General features: G+C 49.1%; 1 protein-coding gene across 3 annotated transcripts in view; it reads left to right on the forward strand.

The window, feature by feature from the left end:
- Positions 1-21373, forward strand: part of MPHOSPH9 (M-phase phosphoprotein 9) — a 692762-nt gene that overhangs the window by 544641 nt on the left and 126748 nt on the right. For all 3 annotated transcript variants that reach the window (XM_086942918.1, XM_086942920.1, XM_086942919.1), the window contains exon 20: positions 11425-11542. In XM_086942918.1, coding sequence (XP_086799044.1) covers positions 11425-11542 — 118 coding nt within the window. The remainder of the gene's footprint in view (positions 1-11424; positions 11543-21373) is intronic.

Consider the following 21373-nt stretch of genomic DNA (forward strand, 5'->3'; position numbering starts at 1 on the left):
ACATTAGGCGCATTGTATACATTACTGTTCGGTGGCTTCTAATTCGAATGTTCGTGTCCTTATCTCGCTGTGTTGTCTCTGGCTGAGTCCCAGCGGGGACTATTCGACCTCGAACGCCAGGATCGTTGGCTCTGCTCATCACCTTCCGCTCTTCCCGTTGCAGACCCCGGAGAGGGGTTCCCGGTTTCCCGCCATTGACCGCCATCTTGCATCGGTCTGGCCTCAGTCTCCGTTGTGTCCAGCCATTCCTGTACCGCCGCTGGCGAAGTGAAGAAGTGGGATTTACCTCCAGAGATGATTTTCAGTTTCGCAGGGAAAAACATCATGTACCGAATTCTGCGTTCTCGGAGCGCCGCCTTAACCCCTTGAAAGGAGCGCCTCTCCTGTTGGACTTGAAGCGTGAAATCCGGGAAGAAGCGAACTGTGGCCCCCTGGTATAGTAGATCACCTCGTTGTCTAGCAGCCTGGAGGATTCCATCCCGGTCTCGATAGTTAAGTATTTTTGCAATAATTGTCCTCGGTAGGGCCCCCGGTTTGGGTTTCGGGATCGGAGCCCTGTGAGCCCATTCGATGGTGAAGATCTTTGATAGTCTCTTGGGCTTCAGGTGGCGGAGGATCAAATCCTCAAGGAAGAGCTCCATACTGTCCCTTAAGTCCTTCCGATACACCTACCACGCGTATGTTGCTCCTCCGGGCCCTACCTTCCTGGTCATCAAGCCGTAAGGCCATCTGCCTGTGTTGGTGTACGAGCTTGTTGACCCTGCCCTCGAGCCGCTTCTCAGATTCCTGCAGGGCCTTAATGTCCACTTAGTTGGTTTTGGACCTGTCCGTGGTTTTCCCCAGGTCGGCCCGGAGCATATTTACCTCGATCGTGATTTTGTCCATTTTCGTCTCAAGGCTGGTGCCAAGGGTCTGGATTGCAGCCATTATGGAGGCCAGGGAGGGTTCCGCCTGATCTTTGCCATCCTTAGCCGCTCCACCGGGCTGCGTCGGCGTTCTGGCCACTGCATAGTTGTCCAGCTTGTTGGTCTGGGTCACAAGTCCCCCTTTGGGCCGTATGTTGGATCTGGTGCTCCTGGGACCGGATATTTCTCCGCCCGCCCTTAATCTTGAAAGCCCGCGGGTCAACGCAGACTCCGGCCTCCCCCCTCCGTCCTGAGCGCAGCAGCCAGCACCACCTGTCTTTCCCAGGATATCACTCGGAGCCGGGGCCCCCCCCCGGGAGTTTCTGCGGTGTGCGCCGTGGTGTATCAGCCGTGTTTGGCGACGTAACTGGGTCTGCGACCCTCACCCACTGCCGTTGTTGGGCCTTGCTACACCAGCAGGTCCTCCAATTCTCAGATCGCCGCTGTCACCGTGCACGTGTGCTGTCCACCGGGCAGGCCTCCCGGGTCACCCTGTCAAGGCCACGACAGCCAGCCTACCCCCGGGGGCGCCGCAGGGCAGTCCGTCTCCTCCTCTCGCTCAAGCGGCGGTTGCACAGGGAGATGGCCACTCACTCCTTTCCTCCCCCTGGGTCGCCGTCCGATCAGTGTCAGTAAGGCCGGTCTGCAGGCCCTCCTCAGCTGTAAGCGCCGGTATTCAGTCCCACTACCACAGTGTCCAGGCAGCGGTCCTCTAGCGCAGTGGGTGTGGCCACGCCCTCCGCCGAGTTCGCGCCACTCAGGCCGCGTTGCGCAGTAGGCTGCAGGCCGGGGCCTCGATTGTAGCTGCTGGCGGCTCCGGGGTTCCAGGCGTGAGCTGCCGGTCAGCCACCGAAAACCGCGATCTCCGTGGGTCTCCGGACTCTGTTTTAACGCTCCGAGTGAGCACTGAGCCTGATGGAGCTGGGGGCCACCAGGGCAAAGCCCCCCAGCTAGGATATTGTGCGGATGTGTAAGGGACAACTACGGTCCCGGCGGAGCTCGGGATTTAGGCGGCCATTCCCTACGGCGCCTGGCCACGCCCCCGGGAGAGACAGTTTTAACCTTAGAGAGCAGGTCTGCAAAGGTAGACTTGTGAATTTTGGGGAATTGCCTAAAAGTGCTCTGATTTTGGGTGGTGGTCAAACTGTCGGGATTGGACAGCTCATTTACTATGGAGAAAATCTCTTTAGGACGATTGGTTGTGGACAAAAGTTTTGAGGAGAAATATGCTGCCTTGGCGGTCAAGATGGATTTTTTTAATAAGTTTTCATGGTATTTATATAGAGACATTTATCTTCGGGTAGATAGTTGCGTCTCCATGTTCTCTCCAATTGCCGTAAGGCTAATTTCTGTTTTTTCAACTCAGCAGAAAACCCCTTTTGGGCATCGTGACGACGGGAAGCATGGATTTTCCTGAGAGGCGCATATTTGTTGCTAGCAGCCAACAACCAGCTGGTTAACTGTTCATCAGCCTGGTTGATGGAAGAGTTGACGGGGGGTAGAGAGTTGACAAGGGAATCAAGAAATAATGTTTTCTCAAATTTATACCAATTTCCACGGGTATCTCCTCTTTGGCATGGTGATTTAATAGGGAAAATGTCAAGGTTAGTAAATTTGAATATATGTTGATCTTACCAGGTACATAGCGCTACTGATACGGGGGACATAGATATATTGTTTGTCCAGATCTGATCAAGGATATGTATCAATGTGAGTAGCAGTGGTAACTTGTTGTAACAGGTTTAGTCCTGAGAGTTCAGCCGATTTGGCACCACCTGATGTTTCATTGGCCCAATAATTAAAATCACCAATCAAAATGACCATCCCATGGATAGTAACTAGGTGCGCAACCTGTTCACCTAAAGAATGAGGGAACAGGGGCATCCTTAGAGGAGGCCTATAGAGCAGGACACACACAAGCGGGGTAGTGATCGGTTTGAGTTCAAATTTAAGCACCAGATTATTCACTAAGGGTAAATCTAGAAAGGTAAGAGTGGAGTAATTGCAGTCGTGAAGGGTGATGATAGCTACTCCTCCGCCCACTTTCCCCTGGGGCTGTGCATTTCTTCATGTTAACAGCACTTGCGAATATAAAAGAGGCTAAACTGCTTTGCCCGTTTGCTCTGCCCTCCTGCCAGGCACAGTGCCTTGCTGCTTAATTGTGAACAGAAACTAGCAGCTCAAGAAACACTAACAAGTACTGCCATAATTCCTTGAGACGCATCCCGTTTCCGTGGACCAATAGAAAAGGCCACCTTCGCCTGCTCATTTGCACATGCCCTGGCATTGGTTCCAACTGATGAAAGGCACATCCGTGAGGAGGGCTAGGCGGGTTGGTGACGTCATATGCCTAAGGAGAAACATGAAACCCGAACTTGCGCTCCGGCAAGTTTCAGTTCTCATGATTGGAGAGTGTCAGCTCGCATGCTGCAATCCTGCGCTCGAAAAAGATTTGTTTATTTATTTAATTATTTTAGGAGTTTTCTATAGCGCTGGCCAGACCCGAGTGTATCGGAGCGCTTTACAGCAGGTTGGGGAGAAGTCAAAATACAGAATAAAAGAACAAAATACACATAATCATAAGTGTTCAGAGAATACAATTGAGTTGAGCGCCTGAGGTGCGACGTTGAGGTAGACGGATCAAGGGATCCGAGGTCGCCATTGAGGTAGAGCGGTCAGGGTGTATTCTCGATGTCTCAGCAAAGTTTTATCCTGAGATTTTCTCCTAGTTGTGATGACCCCAGGCAACAAAATGGGCATAGGGGTTGAGGTAGGTTCCCAGCTTGCCTGATTAAACCAGGTGACCCTGCCAGCCCCGCGCGCACGGAGAGGGAGCCACACATGGTCATCTTCTGGGGACGAATGCTGGCACAGAATAGGGCGCAGAAGAGTGACCTGCCTTAGCATCAGTCCAGGGGCTGGAGATTAATGTCAGGCCTTAGCAGAAGTCCAGGGCGTGGAGAGGAATTGTGTTTCCAAGTTTGAAGAGTGCACTGCAGTCCTGTTAAGAGGAGTTGTTGTTCATGATTTAGTTGTTTATGACTTCGTTGTTCAGAATTTGACGTTGTTCAGACTTCGTTGTTGAGGTAAGTCGTAATTAAAACTTTGTTGTTTAGGATGTTTCCTGATCAGTCTACCACTTCAGAAGTACCTCCTGTCCCAGCAACAGGGAAAGGTCCCTTATTCGAACCTCCACAACTTAACACCTCCATGTGTGGAGACTGAGAAGAAGCACTTGACTGTGTTTGACTTGATGTCTGGCGTGGTAGATGCCATTCTTGCTGCCTGATGCCTTTCCTCTGAATCCATCTATGTTGGGGACTAAGACAAGTTTCTAACCTGATGTGGTACCCAGGACACTGATCTCTTGCAAGTTAAGCATCTAGAAGTTCTCTTATGTGGTCTGGCTCTGGGCCTGCAAGACCTTGCAAAAGGTTATTTGTGACCACTTTTGGCTTTTCTAAGTTTGCTAGACAAAGCATCTTTGTTTAAATAAATCACTTGTGATGCAGTTAATTAAGAGGTTGACAAACATGTTCCCTCCCAAACCGTTTGTGATGCCTTAGTGTGAACTTGGTCTTGACATTTTTCATGTGTGCTCCCTTGTAGCCTATGCATAATTGCTCGCTGTGGCTATTGACTCTGAAAACTGCCTTCCTCATTGTTATTTTCTTCAGCTCGTCGCGAGAGTGGTCTGCAAACCGTTTATATATTTGATATCTGAAAGAGACACGTTAGTGATAGATTCCTTACCTTAGAATATCCCCAGGCGTCAGACTGGATCCGGAAATTTTTTGCGTAGCAATACCCCTGCGCGCTGTTAGGCGTCGTCTGCGGCTCCGCGTCCGTCGTCGGCGTCGTGAGCGCCGGGATGACGTCATCGGAGTATATAGACGGCGCCCATGCGCGCTGACGTCAGTTCTTCTTTTTTCCGCGCCAGCTAGCGCAGATCCGGAAGAAGCTCTACCCCCAGTCACTTTTTGACTGAAAACTTTTTTGATCTTTTTGATCCTACTTAGTCGATTCTCGACTATCGGTGCCAGGGATGCCCGGGTTCAAGCCTTGCTCGAAGTGCGGCCGACTCATGTCGGTCACGGACCCCCATCGCCGGTGCCTGAAGTGCTTAGGCCTCGACCACGACGATCGAACCTGTGACGACTGCCGGGCCCTGACGTCGAAGGCTAGGCGGGAGCGGTCCCGCAAGCGTCTCGAGCTGAGGCAGTCGGCCCCGCGCCGCTCCAGGTCCCGGTCCCGGTCCCACGGGAGGTCGAGGGACAGGTCGCGAGGTCGGAGTCATCGACGCTCCGGGAGTGGTCACCGATCGTCTGGATCCAAGTCCTCAGGTAAGAGGCATGAGAGGTCGGAGCGACACCATCGGTCCTCCGACCCGCCCCGTCGCTCGCTCGATGCGACCGGGGATTCGGGCGACACCGCCCACGCGGCTCCGCGGGAGTCGCTAGCGTCGCCGCCTGCCCCACACCTTCGGGTCCCTGGGCACGGCGCGTCGCAGGAGGAGGTCGAGAGGTACCTCATGGCCATGAGGGCCCTCCCTCCTCAGTCGGTTCCCGTGGCGCCTTCGGGCCGATCGGCTCCGTCTGGAGGTCCTTCCGGGTCGGGCGCTTCGGCCCCGACGACGTCGGGTTCTTCGGGCCCGGCGCCGCTGGCGACTTCGGTCCCGGCGCCGCGCGACCTCGCTGGATCCGGCTCCGGATCCGGGACCTCGCCGGTCGACCTTACGACCTCACCGGCGCCGTCCCTTCAGGTGTCGTCCCCGGCAGCCGTAGTGGTTGCCGACCCCAATGCTTCCTACGGTCCGCCTCAGGCGTCGGAGGGGCGCCGCTGGGCGCCGATTCCGTCGGCCGTCGGAGAATTCTATCTCCACGAGGAGGCCCTGGCTGTTGATCCTGGTCTCCAGGAGCTGGGTGACGAGGAGCAGTGGGAGGGGTCCGAGGACCCTCTGGCACGTGATTGCCAGTCTCATCAGGACTGGACATATGAGCTTGGGGAGGCCAGTGGTATTGACACATCGCCAGACACTGGATTTACGTCGCCCCCGACTGTGGCTTCGGAGGCGGGTTCTGCCTACAGTGTAGTGTTGACGAAGGCAGCTAAGGCCCTACACCTTGAGCTCCCCGTCGCGGCCGTGAGGACTAATCTCCTCACTGAGGTACTCAAACAGCAGTCCGGCTCCGCGGAGCCCCTTCTGCCGTTCAATGAGGCCTTGTGTGATGTTCTGCTGGGCACTTGGTCCAAGCCCGCCACAGGTCCCCCTGTGGATAGGAACGTGGCCAGACGCTACCGCCCGGCACCGGGCGACCCTTGCTTTTTGTCCACCCACCCCACCCCCGAGAGCCTGGTCATCCAGGCCTCCACTTCCCAGACCGCATTCCCGACGGCCCCGCCCGATCGGGAATCCAAGAGATATGAGCAGTTCGGGAAGAAGGTCTTCTCGTCTGTGAGCCTAGGGCTCCGGTCAGTCAACACCAACTGTCTCTTGGGCCGCTACACCCACACTCTGTGGGACACGGTTGCGGAGGTGCTGCCACAATGCTCTGAGGAGGTCAGGGCTAAACTCAGCCAAACCCTTGCGGACGGCCGAGATGCAGCACGCTTTTCCATCCGGTGTGGGCTGGATACCACGGACTCACTGGGCAGGGCGATGGCAACGACGGTGGCGGTTCGACGCCACGCCTGGTTGAGGTCCGCCAATTTCTCGGCCGATGTCCAGGCTACTCTCCTGGACATGCCGTTTGATGGCCGTCGCCTCTTCGGCGACAAGGCAGACCATGCGCTGGAACGTTTTAAGGACTCCAGGGCCACGGCCAAGTCCTTGGGTCTTGCGGCCCCACGCCAGCAATCGGGTGCCTTTCGCTCCTTTCGTGGCCACGGAAGGGGCGCCCCACCGCGGACCGTCAGCCACGCGCCGCAGAATGTTCAGCAACGCGGTGGCGGCCGTGGGAACCGCCGTGGCGGTGGTCGGGGCCAGCGGCGAGGCCAGTCCACACCTCCCTCAGCAGCCCCCGCCTCAAAACCTTCCTAGTCCGAGTTTTCAGGCCCATGTGACGCCTGTGGGAGGCAGGGTTCGCCATCACCTCTCCCACTGGCATACAGTCACTTCGGACAGGTGGGTGCTGCAAATTGTCCGAAGGGGTTTCTCCCTCCCCTTCGAGTCTTCCCCTCCATCCATGCCACCTCAGTGCCACCGTGTGTCGGGGGATCACTTGCGACTTCTGCAAGAGGAAGTTTCGGCCCTCTTGGCCAAGAGGGCCATCGAGCGCGTTCCTGGGCCAGAAGTAGGACGTGGCTGTTACTCCCACTACTTTCTGGTACCCAAGAAGGGCAAAGGGGGCCTACGCCCTATCTTGGATCTGCGGAACGTCAACGGCTTCCTCCGTACGGAGAAGTTCAAGATGCTCACTTTGGCTCAGGTCCTGGCTGCCCTGGACCCAGGAGACTGGATGGTAGCGTTGGACTTGCAGGACGCCTATTTCCACATCCCCGTCCTGCCGGCCCACCGGCGTTACCTGCGGTTCACGGTAGGCCACGAGCACTTTCAGTTTACCGTGCTCCCCTTTGGCCTTACCAGCGCCCCACGGGTGTTCACGAAGGTGATGGCGGTGGTCGCAGCCCATCTGCGCAGGCAAGGGGTGTCAGTCTTCCCCTACCTCGACGACTGGTTGTTGAAGGCGGGCTCGCCCCAGACAGTCGTCAGCCACCTCCAGACTACGGCCGACCTCCTGCACTTGCTGGGGTTCTCCATCAATGTGCCGAAGTCACACCTGTGTCCCTCTCAGAAGCTCCTTTTCATCGGAGCGGTTCTCGACTCGGCGCAGTTTCGGGTTTACCCACCCGAGCAGCGGGTTCGGGATATTCAGGCTCTGATTCCTATCTTCGGGCCGTTATCCCGGGTCTCGGTCAGGTTGACGCTGCGGCTTCTGGGACTGATGGCCTCATGCATCCTTCTGGTGCGTCAGGTGGCGGATGCGGGCTCTGCAGTGGGACCTGAAGTTTCAGTGGGCCCAGCATCAGGGCAACCTGTCCGATCATGTCCTGATCTCGGAGGGCACTGCGAGACAACTGCAGTGGTGGCTCACGGATCGCGACTGGGTCTGTGGCAGACCCCTCTCTCTACCCCAGCCGGAGCACGTAGTTGTGACGGACGCGTCCCTCCAGGGCTGGGGAGGCCACATGGGAGAGGCGGAGATCAGAGGCCTCTGGTCTCCGGCGGAGTCCCGGCTCCACATCAACCTTCTGGAGCTGCGGGCGATTCGTCTTGCACTGAAAGCATTCCTCCCCTCTGTCAGGGGGAGCGTGGTGCAAGTGTTCACCGACAACACCACCGCCATGTGGTACTGCAACAAACAGGGCGGTGTGGGGTCGTGGACCCTTTGCCAGGAGGCTCTGCGCCTCTGGCAGTGGCTGGAACATCAGGGCGTGACTCTGGTGGTTCAACACCTGGCAGGTTCTCTGAATGCCAGGGCGGACGAACTCAGCCGCCGGTGCATGATGGATCACGAATGGCGTCTGAACTCGGACGTGGCGCAAGGTCTCTTTCGACAGTGGGGAGAGCCTTGGTTAGATCTATTCGCCACAGAAGAGAACGCGCAATGTCAGCAGTTCTGCGCGTTGGAGTTTCCAAGGCGGCACTCGCTCGGAGACGCTTTTCGTCGCGAGTGGAGCTGCGGCCTGTTGTACGCCTTTCCGCCTATACCACTTCTGCCCAGAGTGCTGAAGAAGATCAAGCGCGACCGGGCCCAAGTTATCCTTGTGGCTCCGGACTGGGCTCGAAGATACTGGTATCCCGAGCTACTCAGCATGTCAGTCGATCCCCCGATTCGTCTGCCTCTTCGGGAGGACCTTCTGTCGCAGCAGCAGGGGACGGTCCTGCACCCGAACCTGTCCAGTCTCCACCTACAAGCTTGGAGATTGAGCGGCGGCAGTTGAGGCCATTTGACTTGCCTCCCGAAGTCTGTGACATCATTCTGGCAGCCAGGCGTCCCTCCACAAAGTCGGTATACGCCTGCCGGTGGAATAGATTTGTGGCATGGTGCGCAGCAAAGGCTGTGGATCCCCTCTCTGCACCCCTTTCGGAAGTGCTGCTCTTTCTTCTTTCCCTTGCCCAGCAGGGCTCTGCTCTGGGCACTCTTAAAGGGTACCTCTCTGCTCTTTCAGCCTTCTTGAGGCTACCTGATCAGCCTTCTTTGTTCAAGTCCCCTATAGTGAGTAGATTTCTGAAGGGCATCACACACATGTTCCCTCCTGTTCCTTTCGTGATGCCCCAGTGGGACTTGAACCTTGTTCTCACCTATCTGATGTGTGCTCCCTTTGAGCCACTTCATAACTGTCCTCTTCGCCTCCTTACGCTGAAGACGGCCTTCCTGGTTGCCATCACCTCTGCCAGGAGGGTGAGTGAGCTCCAGGCTCTTTCTTCTTCTCCGCCTTTCCTGTCTGTTCATCCTGATAAGGTGGTGTTGCGTACACGACCTTCCTTTCTGCCCAAGGTTGTCACGGCCTTCCACATCGGGCAGTCTATCACCTTGCCCACCTTCTTTCCGCCTCCGCATCCCTCGAAAGAGGAAGAGAGGCTCCACCGTCTGGATCCAAAACGTGCGCTCTCCTACTACCTGGACCGCACTCGCCAATTCCGGGTGGATGACCAACTCTTCGTTGGTTACGTGGGCGCGAAGAAGGGAAAGGCTGTACACAAGAGGACCATCTCCAGGTGGATCATCTTGTGCATCCAAGCATGCTATTCCATGGCGAGGAAGGAGCCCCCGGCTGGATTGCGGGCTCACTCCACTCGGGCCACGGCAACGACAACTGCCCTGGGCCGCGGTGTCCCCCTGCAGGACATCTGTCAGGCAGCCACGTGGGCCTCGCTGCACGCGTTCGCGAGACACTACTGCCTGGACAGTCAAGTCCGGAGGGATGGCTTCTTTGGCCGTTCCGTCCTCCAGGACTTTCTGGTGTGATATTGGTTCGCAGACCCACCACCGGGGTTGGTATTGCTGGGGTATCTATTCTAAGGTAAGGAATCTATCACTAACGTGTCTCTTTCAGATGCACAAGTTACTACTTGTGTAACGATATATCTGTAAGAGACATTAGTTAGTGATAGATTCCTTACCGCCCTCCCATCCTCCCCGTTCTGCGAACCGATATTTAGGGTTAAGGTCATCCCCTTTCAGGGCCCTAGTTTCAATGGCACCAGTGTTAGTTCTATCATGGCTCTGCGTATCTGGCGCGGAAAAGCTGTGTTATCAGAACTGACGTCAGCGCGCATGGGCGCCGTCTATATACTCCGATGACGTCATCCCGGCGCTCACGACGCCGACGACGGACGCGGAGCCGCAGACGACGCCTAACAGCGCGCAGGGGTATTGCTACGCAAAAAATTTCCGGATCCAGTCTGACGCCTGGGGATATTCTAAGGTAAGGAATCTATCACTAACTAATGTCTCTTACAGATATATCGTTACACAAGTAGTAACTTGTGCTTCAGCCCACCTTCAACACACTATTCATGCATTACTCTGTTCTGGTCGAGTTCATCTTTTATTTGTAGTCTAATAGGCACAAGAAACTGCAACTGTCACTGCACAAGGGTGGTGTGGAGTTAGTGCAGAGTCACATAACGCCATCTAGCTTTGCATGGCAGTATTGCCGAAGAAATCTCCGGATCCAGGCAGGGATACTCTACGGATAAGGACTCTGTAATTAGAGTATCCTCCAGAAAGAGCGATACCGAAGGTAAGTACCTTGGTCTTTGCATATGAGTTGTATTTTTAAAACACAGATTGTTCACAAGTATTAGGCTTCTGGTAAGTTTCCAACCCTATACAGTATTGGCATGGCAATGTCCACTTTATTGGGTGATCAACACCCTTCTATCTCATGCCCAAAATTCTCATGGTGGGCACATCATGGCAGCCTTTGTTAGAGGCATGGGAAAGGGGAAATCCTTGGTTTTCCCCAGTGACTGCTCCACCCATTGAAATCTGTCCTTCGTTCTCCTACATCCAAGGAGTGACTGTCGGAGGTACATACTATTGTGAAGAAGTTCATGTTTATTAACGTTCATATAGGTTTTAGATGAATAATTTTACTTTTTGGTTACTTCATTATTTCTAAAATACTTAGCTCTTTTTGTACCTATGTATTGACAATAATTTATTTTCAAAGTATGTGCAGCATCAGGTTTGTAGACGTCAATGACGTGGATGGGATGCCATTCTTTTTCTGTTCTAGATTAGTGTATATTGGATTTGAGTCACCTTCAGACCAGCTTTTCATGCATTTCTCCCTTCTTCTACTTGAGTTAATCTTTTCTTTGTGGCCTAATATGCACTATACAAACGCCTAAATGCATTGATTGTCTTGTTTCGTAATGAGATAATTGCCACACTGATTTATCAATAATAAATATGCGTCTACAAGAGTCTTTTTGATAGATGCAGTTCCAGCCCAGGAAAGATTTGTGGTTTTGCTATGTAGCCATAAAACTTGTTCTGTTTTCCAGCAAAAAGGGAGATCATGTTGATGCCGGTATCTGTAAAATATAGCCCAAAGAGATCCCCGAGAGAGAATTTCTCACCTGGATTAACCCAACTACTAAGTAACCAGAATTCTGTTACAAGGTACATTATAATAAATATTTTAAGTTTGAACTTAGCTAGATGTCTCTTTGATAAAGGTCATTGTTTAGCTAGCTTTTGGCATGCAAATTGTTCATCAGGATTGTTGTTAAAAGTGTTGCAGCATTGCACCTCTAGTGGGGTGACTCAGGATATAGTGTTGGTGTGCATGTTTTTCATCTCTGGTCAAAATATGCATTAATGAGTGGGCTAAAAATATTTGTACATTTCAATTTCAGGAGCTATTGCATTCTTTATCCTCTGATGTCCTTTCTTGTATCATCAAAATCATTCAATGAAAGCATTAGATCATACAATATTGTAGGATCCTGTGTAATTCGACTTTATGGCTGGGTTCTCTGTCATCCTTAAAATGTCAAATTCTCTTGTAGAGCCGGGTGTCTTAAGCCCACTCAACGAGAGAGGACCCTGTTGTCATTCCTAGTTGGAATCACAACCCAGCCCACTAGCATGTCTTCTCCTTGCCTTTTCCGTACACAAGATGCATAGATAAAGAGTACTGCCTCCAAGGGAGAGCATCTATGGCTTTCAAAGCCTCCTCAGATTTTGTTATCTCTTTTCTCTCTCACCATATATTGGGCTTTTGATTATTAAGTTGTACTACAGAAACACTAGAGTACAGTTAAATTATTGCTGCTCTTTTTTGTCTTTTGAGTAGAAGATTAAATCTCCATTGATGGTTTTAACTATCAGTAAGCTGATGATCAATAATACATTTTATTATGTAGCGATTGATGGTACTAAGTTTGCTGACCTCAAAAGGATGAAATTCTGACATGGTCATGCTGGATTTAAACTTGTAACCTGGATTGTAAAGCAGATTTCAGAGTAAGTGTAACTCACTGAGCCATCTTGCTCAGTAAACTTTGAGATTTCTTGAGGGCTATCAGGCTAATAAACACCATCAACCAATTATTTGTTGCTTTTTTTGATTGTTATGTTTATTTTTAAATTGTTGCTGGGTTTTGGTGCAGTTGTGGTGCTTAAGCCTGTGTTACTAACAACAATGATATCCACAATCTGGAGTCTAGTGTTTCAACTTTGTATTTTTTTTTATTATTATTTTATATCAGCAGACAGTTATACACAAAAAAGATGATGATGATGAAAAAGTAAAAGTCCATGATACATAAACTAACTGAGCAACCATTATATGCAATAACATAAAAAGACAAAAAATAAAATTGCAGGCTCTTAAAATAATCAATCAGTAACAAGCAAAAAAATCAAATCCATTTTGAAATAGGAGCCCATACATTTGGGCCAAATGTTTTCTTTTTTATCCCCTATAGTTTATAAACAGCGATCTCTAGTTGATATATAGATAGTAATTTCAGCTGCCAGTGATTAAAAACCGGTGGATCAGGGTCAAGACATCGAGAAGTAATACAAGATCGATATATTGAATTACAGATAAATAAAAATCCTTCCTCTGCAACTGACCTAATTCCAATTTTCTGTGTCTGAATTCCAAAAATTACCAGTTCTGCAGACATTTGTACATGTACCCCCAAGCTCGTAGTTAAAAAAAAATTGAACTTCCCTAATAAATTGAAACAGCCTAGGGCAATTAAAAAACAAATGAATAGAGTCAGCGGCCATATGACCACATCGGCTACACCTATCACCATTGCCTGATTTCCATTTCGCCAATTTGGCAGGTGTGTAATATAAATCAAAAATGGACATAAAATGTTGGCTTTTTAATGAGCCATTAAATAAAGTTTTAATTGACAATTCTAATGCTCTAAACATATCTATTTTATCTACTTCCAATTTTCTTTGCCATTTGTTTTCAAATAAAGATATATCATCTTGCAACCTATTTATCATTGTCTGATACACCAGGCCAATTTTCTTTTCCTTTCTGCTTCAAGTACATCAATCGTATTCATCAGAGGATGATCTAGCAATCCCTTGGAATCCAAAAAGCTTCATAATTGGAGATATTTAAAAAAATCAGTTCTTGATTACATTTATGCTGTAGAAAAGAGAAAGTAGCAACCTGATCCCCTTGATAGAGATTTCCTAGCAAATGAACACCTGCATAATGCCATTTTTTTCATCACCTGGTCCCTAAAAATCTCGGGTAAAATCGGATTATTTGTCAGGGGCGTATAATAATTTAAATCAAAACAAAGATCAAATCTTTTTTTCAATTTTTTCCATATTTCAAAAACAGCTATCATGATTTTAAAGTTGGTTTTTTTGTAGGCTCAATTATTCTTACTAAACATTGCCTGGCCTCCATCCCTAATAGCATTTCATAAATTGAGGGACTAACCGATTCTCTCAGCCTAGCATCATGAAAAATTAAAATACCCATATGTCTCAGTAAGGTAGCCCAGTAATACAACCAAAAATTCGGGATCCCCCAGCCACCCTTCATTCTGGGGAGGCAACACCACTTCAGAGCTCTTCTAGATCGTCGGTAACTCCATAGGAACCTAGAAGACATTCTCTCTATCTTGCAAAAAAAAGCCGATGGGAATAACAAAGGTATCGTACGAAATAGATAAAGAAATTTCGGAAAAATTTGCATCTTTAATACGTTAGTGCGGCCGTATAATGAAAAGTGTAGATTGTTCAGCCTCTCCAAAGTTCTATTAGCACAATTTAATACAGGATCTATATTGAGGTGTACTATATATCTATTTTGGCAATGATTGTAATACCACGGTACTGGGCATCTGAAGCAAAAACCATATCGTTTGGGCGACCCTCCTCAGAATGAATTAGCTGCGTTTTAGAGATATTTAATTTGTATCCCAAATACCCCCCAAACTCATGAGCTAATTCAACAATTTTGGGTAGAGATCATTTGATATCGACAGTAGTAATTGCGATATCGTCTGCATATGAAAACACCTTGTGATCGATCTGATGAATCCTAACCGGGCTTATTGCAGCTTCATTTTCCAGTTTATTCAAATAAGGTTCGATATACAATGCAAATAACAAGGGGGAGCAAGGACAACCTTGCCTCGTCCCCCTTGTTATTGCAAAATCATCGGAAAGATCACCAGCTATTCGGATTGTGACCCTGGGGTTACTATGTAATGCCTGTATTGCGTTAATATATTCTCTGGTAAATCCCTTCCACATCAAAACTGACCACAGAAACCTCCAGGAGACCCTGTTGAATGCTTTTTCAGCGTCCAACAGGGCCACCGCGACCGGAGATCCTGTAGCCTGCGCCCAGTCCAAAAGTGAAATGACCCTCTTCACATGATCCGTCGTATCCCTATTTGAAATAAATCAGTGCTGTCTTATTGAAACCAGAGCGGGCATTAATTTGCTCAGCCTATTAGCTAAGATTTTAGAAAAAATCTTACTGTCAGCAGTAATAAGTGAGATGTGTCTATATGACCCTAACTCGGTAGCCTCCTTTCCTTTTTTTAAAAAAAATAACTATAGTGGCGAAGGACCATGATTTAGGAGGATAGCCTAGAAAAACATTGTGAAACGCTTTAAGTAACTCAGATTTTAGCAATCCACGAAAGGTGCGATAAAATTCAAGGGGTATTCGAGGGGGCTATTCTAGGGAGATTAGTTTGGGCCAGGGCGTGCCCCAGGGCTCGTCCCTGAGCCCAACCTTGTTCAATCTTTGTCTCCCTGCTGGCGGCAATTGTAGAAAGACATGGTCTGCGCCTAGTTTCCTATGCCGACGACACGCAGTTGGTCATCTCCCTCTCACGTATGCCTGGTCTTGCGGCGGACATTTTCAGAGTTTGCATGCAAGAACTGGCAACCTGGATGTCCGCAAACTGTTTGAAGCTAAACGGTAGCAAGGCCGAGGTACTCGTGGTGGGGGGAGGGCCATCTGTCTGGTCGTCGGCATGGTGGCCTCCCTGCCTAGGAGAAACCCCAGTCCCCTGCCAGGAAGCAAGGAATCTCGGAGTGTGGCTGGATATTGACCTGGCCTTTGGCCCCTAGATTGGCTGGGTGGCAGGGGTATGCTTCGGTGTCCTGAAAACCTTAAGGAAGGTATTAGATCTCCTACCTATTACAGCGCGCCGAACGCTGGTGCATGCCCTAGTCACGTCGCGCCTAGATAATGGCAACTTGCTGTATTTGGGGGCCACGGGAAAGGCCATAGGCCGCCTCCAGGTGCTGCAAAATGCAGCCGCTCGCTTAGTCCTGAGGCTCCCTAAGAGATCTCCCTCTAAAGCAGCGCTCCAGGCATTACATTGGCTCCCTGTCAGGAGAAGGGTGGAGTTTAAGGCTCTCTCTACATGTCACCGCATCCTGAGAGGTAAAGCCCCTGCTCCGCTACAGAATTTGGTGACTCGCTATGAGCCTTTGCGTGATCTACGCTCCTCTCGTACAGGGTTACTGAAGGTTCCAAGAGTAAAGAAGGCCCGAATGGGGTGCAGGTCTTTCAGATATCTGGCCACCAAGTAATGGAATGCCCTACCTTTGGAGTTACGCTTGGAGCCTTCAGAGTCCATTTTCAGAAAAAAACTTAAAACTCACTTATACGGGAGGTAGGCGACCTTGAGGGCGGCTCGGACTGTTTACTCCACTTATCATAGCGCGGGGACACGCCGGTGCGCGTAACCAGGCGCTCTATAAATCTCCCTAATAATAATAATATTGTCAGGTCCCATTGCCTTCCCAAGAGTCAAACCTAAAATAGCTGATTCGATTTCTTCCCATGAAATGGGGGTGGCTAATAACGTTTTCTGTGCTTCAAGGAGTCCAACACAATCAATATTTTCAAGATACAGAAGGTCATTCCTTCCTACATCCGTACCGTCATGAGACTCATCATACAATAGTTGATAGAAATCACAAAATGCTTTTAACACATCTGTTTTTGATCGCTGCATAGCCCCATTTAAATCGCACATTTTTAAAATGTCATTAGATGCTGCCTTCTGTCTGAGTCTTTGAGATAGTACTCTCCCTGTTTGTTCACTAAGTTCGTAACATTCCGTCTTAAATTGTCTGTGCTTCTGTGCAATCTGCTGGGTTATATGAGAATACACTGTGTTCCGTTTAATAGTCAAGTCTAGTTGGGCTCCCTCGATGCCCCGACCTAGTTTAATACTTTCGGCTAGCTTCACCTCTGCCTTCATTACCATATCAGATTCCTCGCTAAACTTGCTCCGTCTGGCTTTACGTTGAAAGTTCAAGAAATTAAGAGTTTCCCCCCTAACTATTGATTTGAAAGTATCCCAGACTATTTGGACAGAAGCAGTATCGTTATTATGTTTAAAAAAAACCTCAATGATAATGGTCATATGTTGCAAATAGTCGTCTTCAAATAATACATTTCTTTAGAATGACCAGTTCATTTTTCTGCCCCCTACTTCAGAAGGCAGTTGTATTTTAAGTATTAGTGGGTTATGATCTGATATTAATTTGGGGAGAATTTCAATATTAGCTTTTTCTAAAAAAAAAATATTGAGAAATAAAAAAATAATCCAGACGAACAGATTTTTGATGTGGGGAAGAGAAGAAACAATACCCAGGTTCACTTGAACAAATGGTATTCCATACATCAATGAGCCAGTTTCCTAAAACTAATTCACGGAGAGCTCTAAAAGTCCGATACTTTCTACCTGAATACTTCCCGGTTTGCCTAATATCAAACCCAGCATCAATATGAATATTAAAATCCCCACAAAGGATTATCGGTTGAACCGATGAAGCAAGCTCTAAATTAATAGAATTCATTAGTTCAGCATCATCTATATTAGGGCCATATAGTGAACAGATAGTGAACCTGTTTTCATTAATCTTAAGTTCTGCCAACCCCCATCTCCCCCATTTATCTGCCAACGTTTTAACACATACCCCTAAACCCCGTTTCATAAGAATAGCAACCCCTTTTTTAATCCCGGTCTGCTTCGAACATACTACCAGATCTAAACCTAGATCTTTTAACCAATCTCTCTTAGCCCAGGCTATATGTGTTTCCTGTAGACACAAGATATCTATTTGTAATAGCTGAATCATTTTGCATAAAAATCCCCTTTTCTTAAAGTCATTAAGACCATTATTATTCAATGTGCAAACCTTCAAATTCCTATCCATTCCTATATATCAAACGTAAGACGAGCATATCTTTTCTGTTGTAATCTAGACCTACAAAACTTCGCCCTTAAGAACAACTTATATAGAACCTGCCCTTGTTTCCATTCAAAGATAACTGCTGCTGAATTACACCTTACCCGCCACCAACACCCCCCACCCCCCACACCCCTCCTCCTTACCCCAAACCCCACCCAGCCCACCATCTGAGGCACAAGGACTATCAGTCCCTGAGAACACAGAGCGCCCCCCTTTCCTTAGTCGGGAAAGAGAATAACATCATTCAAATACAATCTAATTTATCCAAGCTTTGGTGTTCACCCCACTTCCTTGGAGCACAAAAAAATAAATCAGTCCCGGAAACAAAACCAAAAAAAAAGACATCCGGAGAAATTGAATCATAAAGAGGGAACATCAATCTCCATTTGAATCATAATACAATAATGTCATAGTGTCATAATGTCATCAAATATTCTTTTGCCACAATTTCAGAAAAAAAAACTTCATTTGACCCTTTACAGTGACTTTTAACTTAGCTGGATTTTGCAAATATACCACTGCCCCCTTTTCCTGAAATCCAGCAATTAATTGACGTAAATGCCAACGTTTGGAGACAGTGTCTTGACAATAGTCCGGCCGGACAAAAAAATTACATCCTTTAGCAACTCCCTTCTTATGAGTGTCCAGTGTCTCCTGTACAAGCGCTTAGAGACCTATAGGTGACAATGCGCTATATAAATTGAATAAATAAATAAATTGAAAAAATGAGGCCTAGCTAGACCAAAAACAGCTTCTCTAGCTAAGAAATTATTAAATCTGACAAATATGGCTCTTGGGCGATCAGCCTCTGTTTGTCTGGCCTTATTCACTGTAAAAGGGAAACAGTGTGCCCGTTCAATAACAAGTGGCCAGTCCCACAGCACTAATTCCGGAAATGCTTCGGAAAATAACTCACAAACAAATTTACGCACATCTGGCCCTCCCTAAGCTTTCAGGAACCCCCAAAATACATAAATTGTTTCTACGTGAATAGTTTTCTAACTCAATAAGTTTAAAGCCAATATCATCCCGTTGTGCTTTAACGGAACTGAGCTCAATTTTTTGCGCTGTCACTTTGTCCTCCAGCACAGAAATTCTAGTCTCAGCTTCAGAAACCCTTGAAGAAATATCCATGCAAATTTTCGTGACTCGTCTCACTGCATTCTGGACATTACGGCACGTAGTTTGAGTGCGAGCAATCTCATTCTTTGTTTCTGATCTATGTGCCATCATAGTTTGATAAAACATTGCTAGTGTTACTTCCTGGTCCAATGAATGTTCCTCATATTGTACCTGCCCGTCTTCCAGAAAGCCCGACTGAGATGCTGTTTCGGATGATGCACCACCGGGGTCGAGAGATTTGTTTCTAGTACTCTGCGTCTTCCTAACCTTATGTTTTTTGACAGTTATAGCAGATCCTGGAGAAATTTCATTAATTCTTGATTCGTCGTCCAAGCTGCTATCACCAGGATAATCTGCCCAGTCTTTGTCAATGCTTTCATCCGACGTGTGGTCTGACATGGAAAAAAATGTATCTGAGATTTCTTGAGAGCCAGCAGGATTCAAGCATGAAGCTTCACTCGGTGCTGATAATGTTACTGCCTCAGGTAAGCCAATCAGACCACCAGGACTCTCAGTAGCTGCTTGAGAGACCGAACAGACTCCAGGTCCCAGAATGCCTTTGGGCAGTTTTTTCTCTTTAGGTCTACAGTCAGAATCCGATAATGGCAATTCTTCCAACGTATGGATCAGAGCTTCTAAAGTTGACTCATCCTGTACTACAATACTCGAGGAATCTCCCCTAGCATCAATCAACCGATCCCCATTTAAATCCGTTACCAGGCTCTCAGAGCGCAGAATCTGCGTATTTTTAATAAGTTATTTTTCGAACATAGCAGGTACAGTTTGTAATGCCGGGTTCATATTACGGGGCTTGTTGACTCGCTCCCCCCCTTTTTCGATACAGTCTGTGGTTGGGTTGAAGAATTAGCCGTTACAGTCGGCCCCCGACTCACCCGCCTCTTGAGCAGCATCCTCGGACTCCACAACATCTGACTGAGCAGGAGCCTTAGTTTTTCCACTCCGAGTAACTGGGGGTTTCAGGGGAGGTTTCGGCGGCATATCGTCCTGATACCTGCCGCACTAACTATGCAGAATTCTGATGAGAGAAAAGGAAGGCGCCAAGCCGGCAAACGCCAAATGCCGGAGAGCAGCAGCAGGGAAACCATAAAGCACCAAAGCGCCGAAAACGCTAAGGAAACTCCGTATTTGGCTTCCCCCCAAAAGCCCCCGCCCCCCCGGCGGTCCTCCTCTAATTAAAATACTGTCCGCAATTACTCACGGCTTGGCCACCCTGTCTCTTTGGCAGGGGTGTACGCTGGGCAAAACCATGCCTCCACAGGATAATTCCCTTCCTGGACACTGAGTTTCCCCTTCCCACTTGTGGTTCCCTCGGATGGGTGGGGTTGGTCTCTCAGCCTAATTGGGGGGTTGGTCTACGTGTTGCGGGGTTGGGATCTTTGGGTTTGTTGCGCTTCACACTGCACTTCTCATTTCCTCTGCTTATGGTCCCGGTTACACATCTGGCTCTATCCGTCATTCACTCCCTCTGCACACAGACATGACAGACCCCACTCTCTGGACTTGAAACATCCGTGGTCTCAATGACCACCGCAAGGCCCGCCTGGTGCATGCCCACCTTATCCGGCGTAAGGCTGACATTTGTTTCTTTCAAGAGACCAATTTGCTTCTTTCAAGAGACCCATTTGCTGCCTGCCACCTCCTCCAGGCTCCTCTCCGGACAATGGGGTGAAATTCCCTCCTCCTTCTATTCCAATTATTCTCACAGGGGGTATATCCTGTCGCGCAGAGGGCTCCCATGGCACACTTTTCAGGTGATTACTATGTTCCCAATTCCGACGACCCTGAATTCTTTGCGCAGGTTTGGCAGCCCATCTCTTCTCTGGGTCCGCCCGCGCTCCTTGGGTGGTGGGGGGTGGGGAGGGGGGCGATTACATTACACTATCAGCCCTGAGACACATGCTCTTCACCCGCGCGCTAATTCTCTTCTAAACTTCATACTCACCGATAACTCATTGCTCGATGCGTGGTGGCATATTTGCCCTTTGGCGCGCGAGGGTACTTGCATAGTTGAACCGGCTTCAAGATTGGGCTGAGGAGTTGGGTGTTCTTAGCCCGTACCAGGCGGGATTTAGAAAGGGAGTTTCCACAGTGGACCAGGTTTTCCGATTGAATATTATTTACTGGAGGGCAGCAATATTCGAGGGCGGCAGCCTATACACAATTTTTGTGGATCTGCGGGCCGCTTTCGACCTGGTGCCCAGAGGGAAACTTTGGAGCGTCTTGGCTGAGATGGGCGTTCCCCCGGATATCCTGATAATCTTGCAGAGATTACACCACAATAACTACGCTCGAGTGAGGTGCGGGAGGTCCGGGGCTCTGACGGATAGATTCCCCGTTGACCGAGGGGTTAGACAGGGTTGTGTGTTGGCACCAACCCTGTTCTGCCTCTTTGTCAACGGGGTGATCGCCCACCTAAATGCCACTGAATGCACTGATGCCCCCAAATTGAACGGCAGCAGGGTGCCTGCAATCATGTTTGCAGATGACACCCTGCTGCTGTCCAAAACCCCAATGGGGATACAGAGGATCCTCGATTCATTTGTGGCCTTTTGCACTGATAGGGGCTTAGAAATTAATGCGGCTAAAACTAAG

Source organism: Lissotriton vulgaris, chromosome 11 (genome assembly GCF_964263255.1).
Source record: "Lissotriton vulgaris chromosome 11, aLisVul1.2, whole genome shotgun sequence".
Classification (NCBI taxonomy): domain Eukaryota; kingdom Metazoa; phylum Chordata; class Amphibia; order Caudata; family Salamandridae; genus Lissotriton; species Lissotriton vulgaris.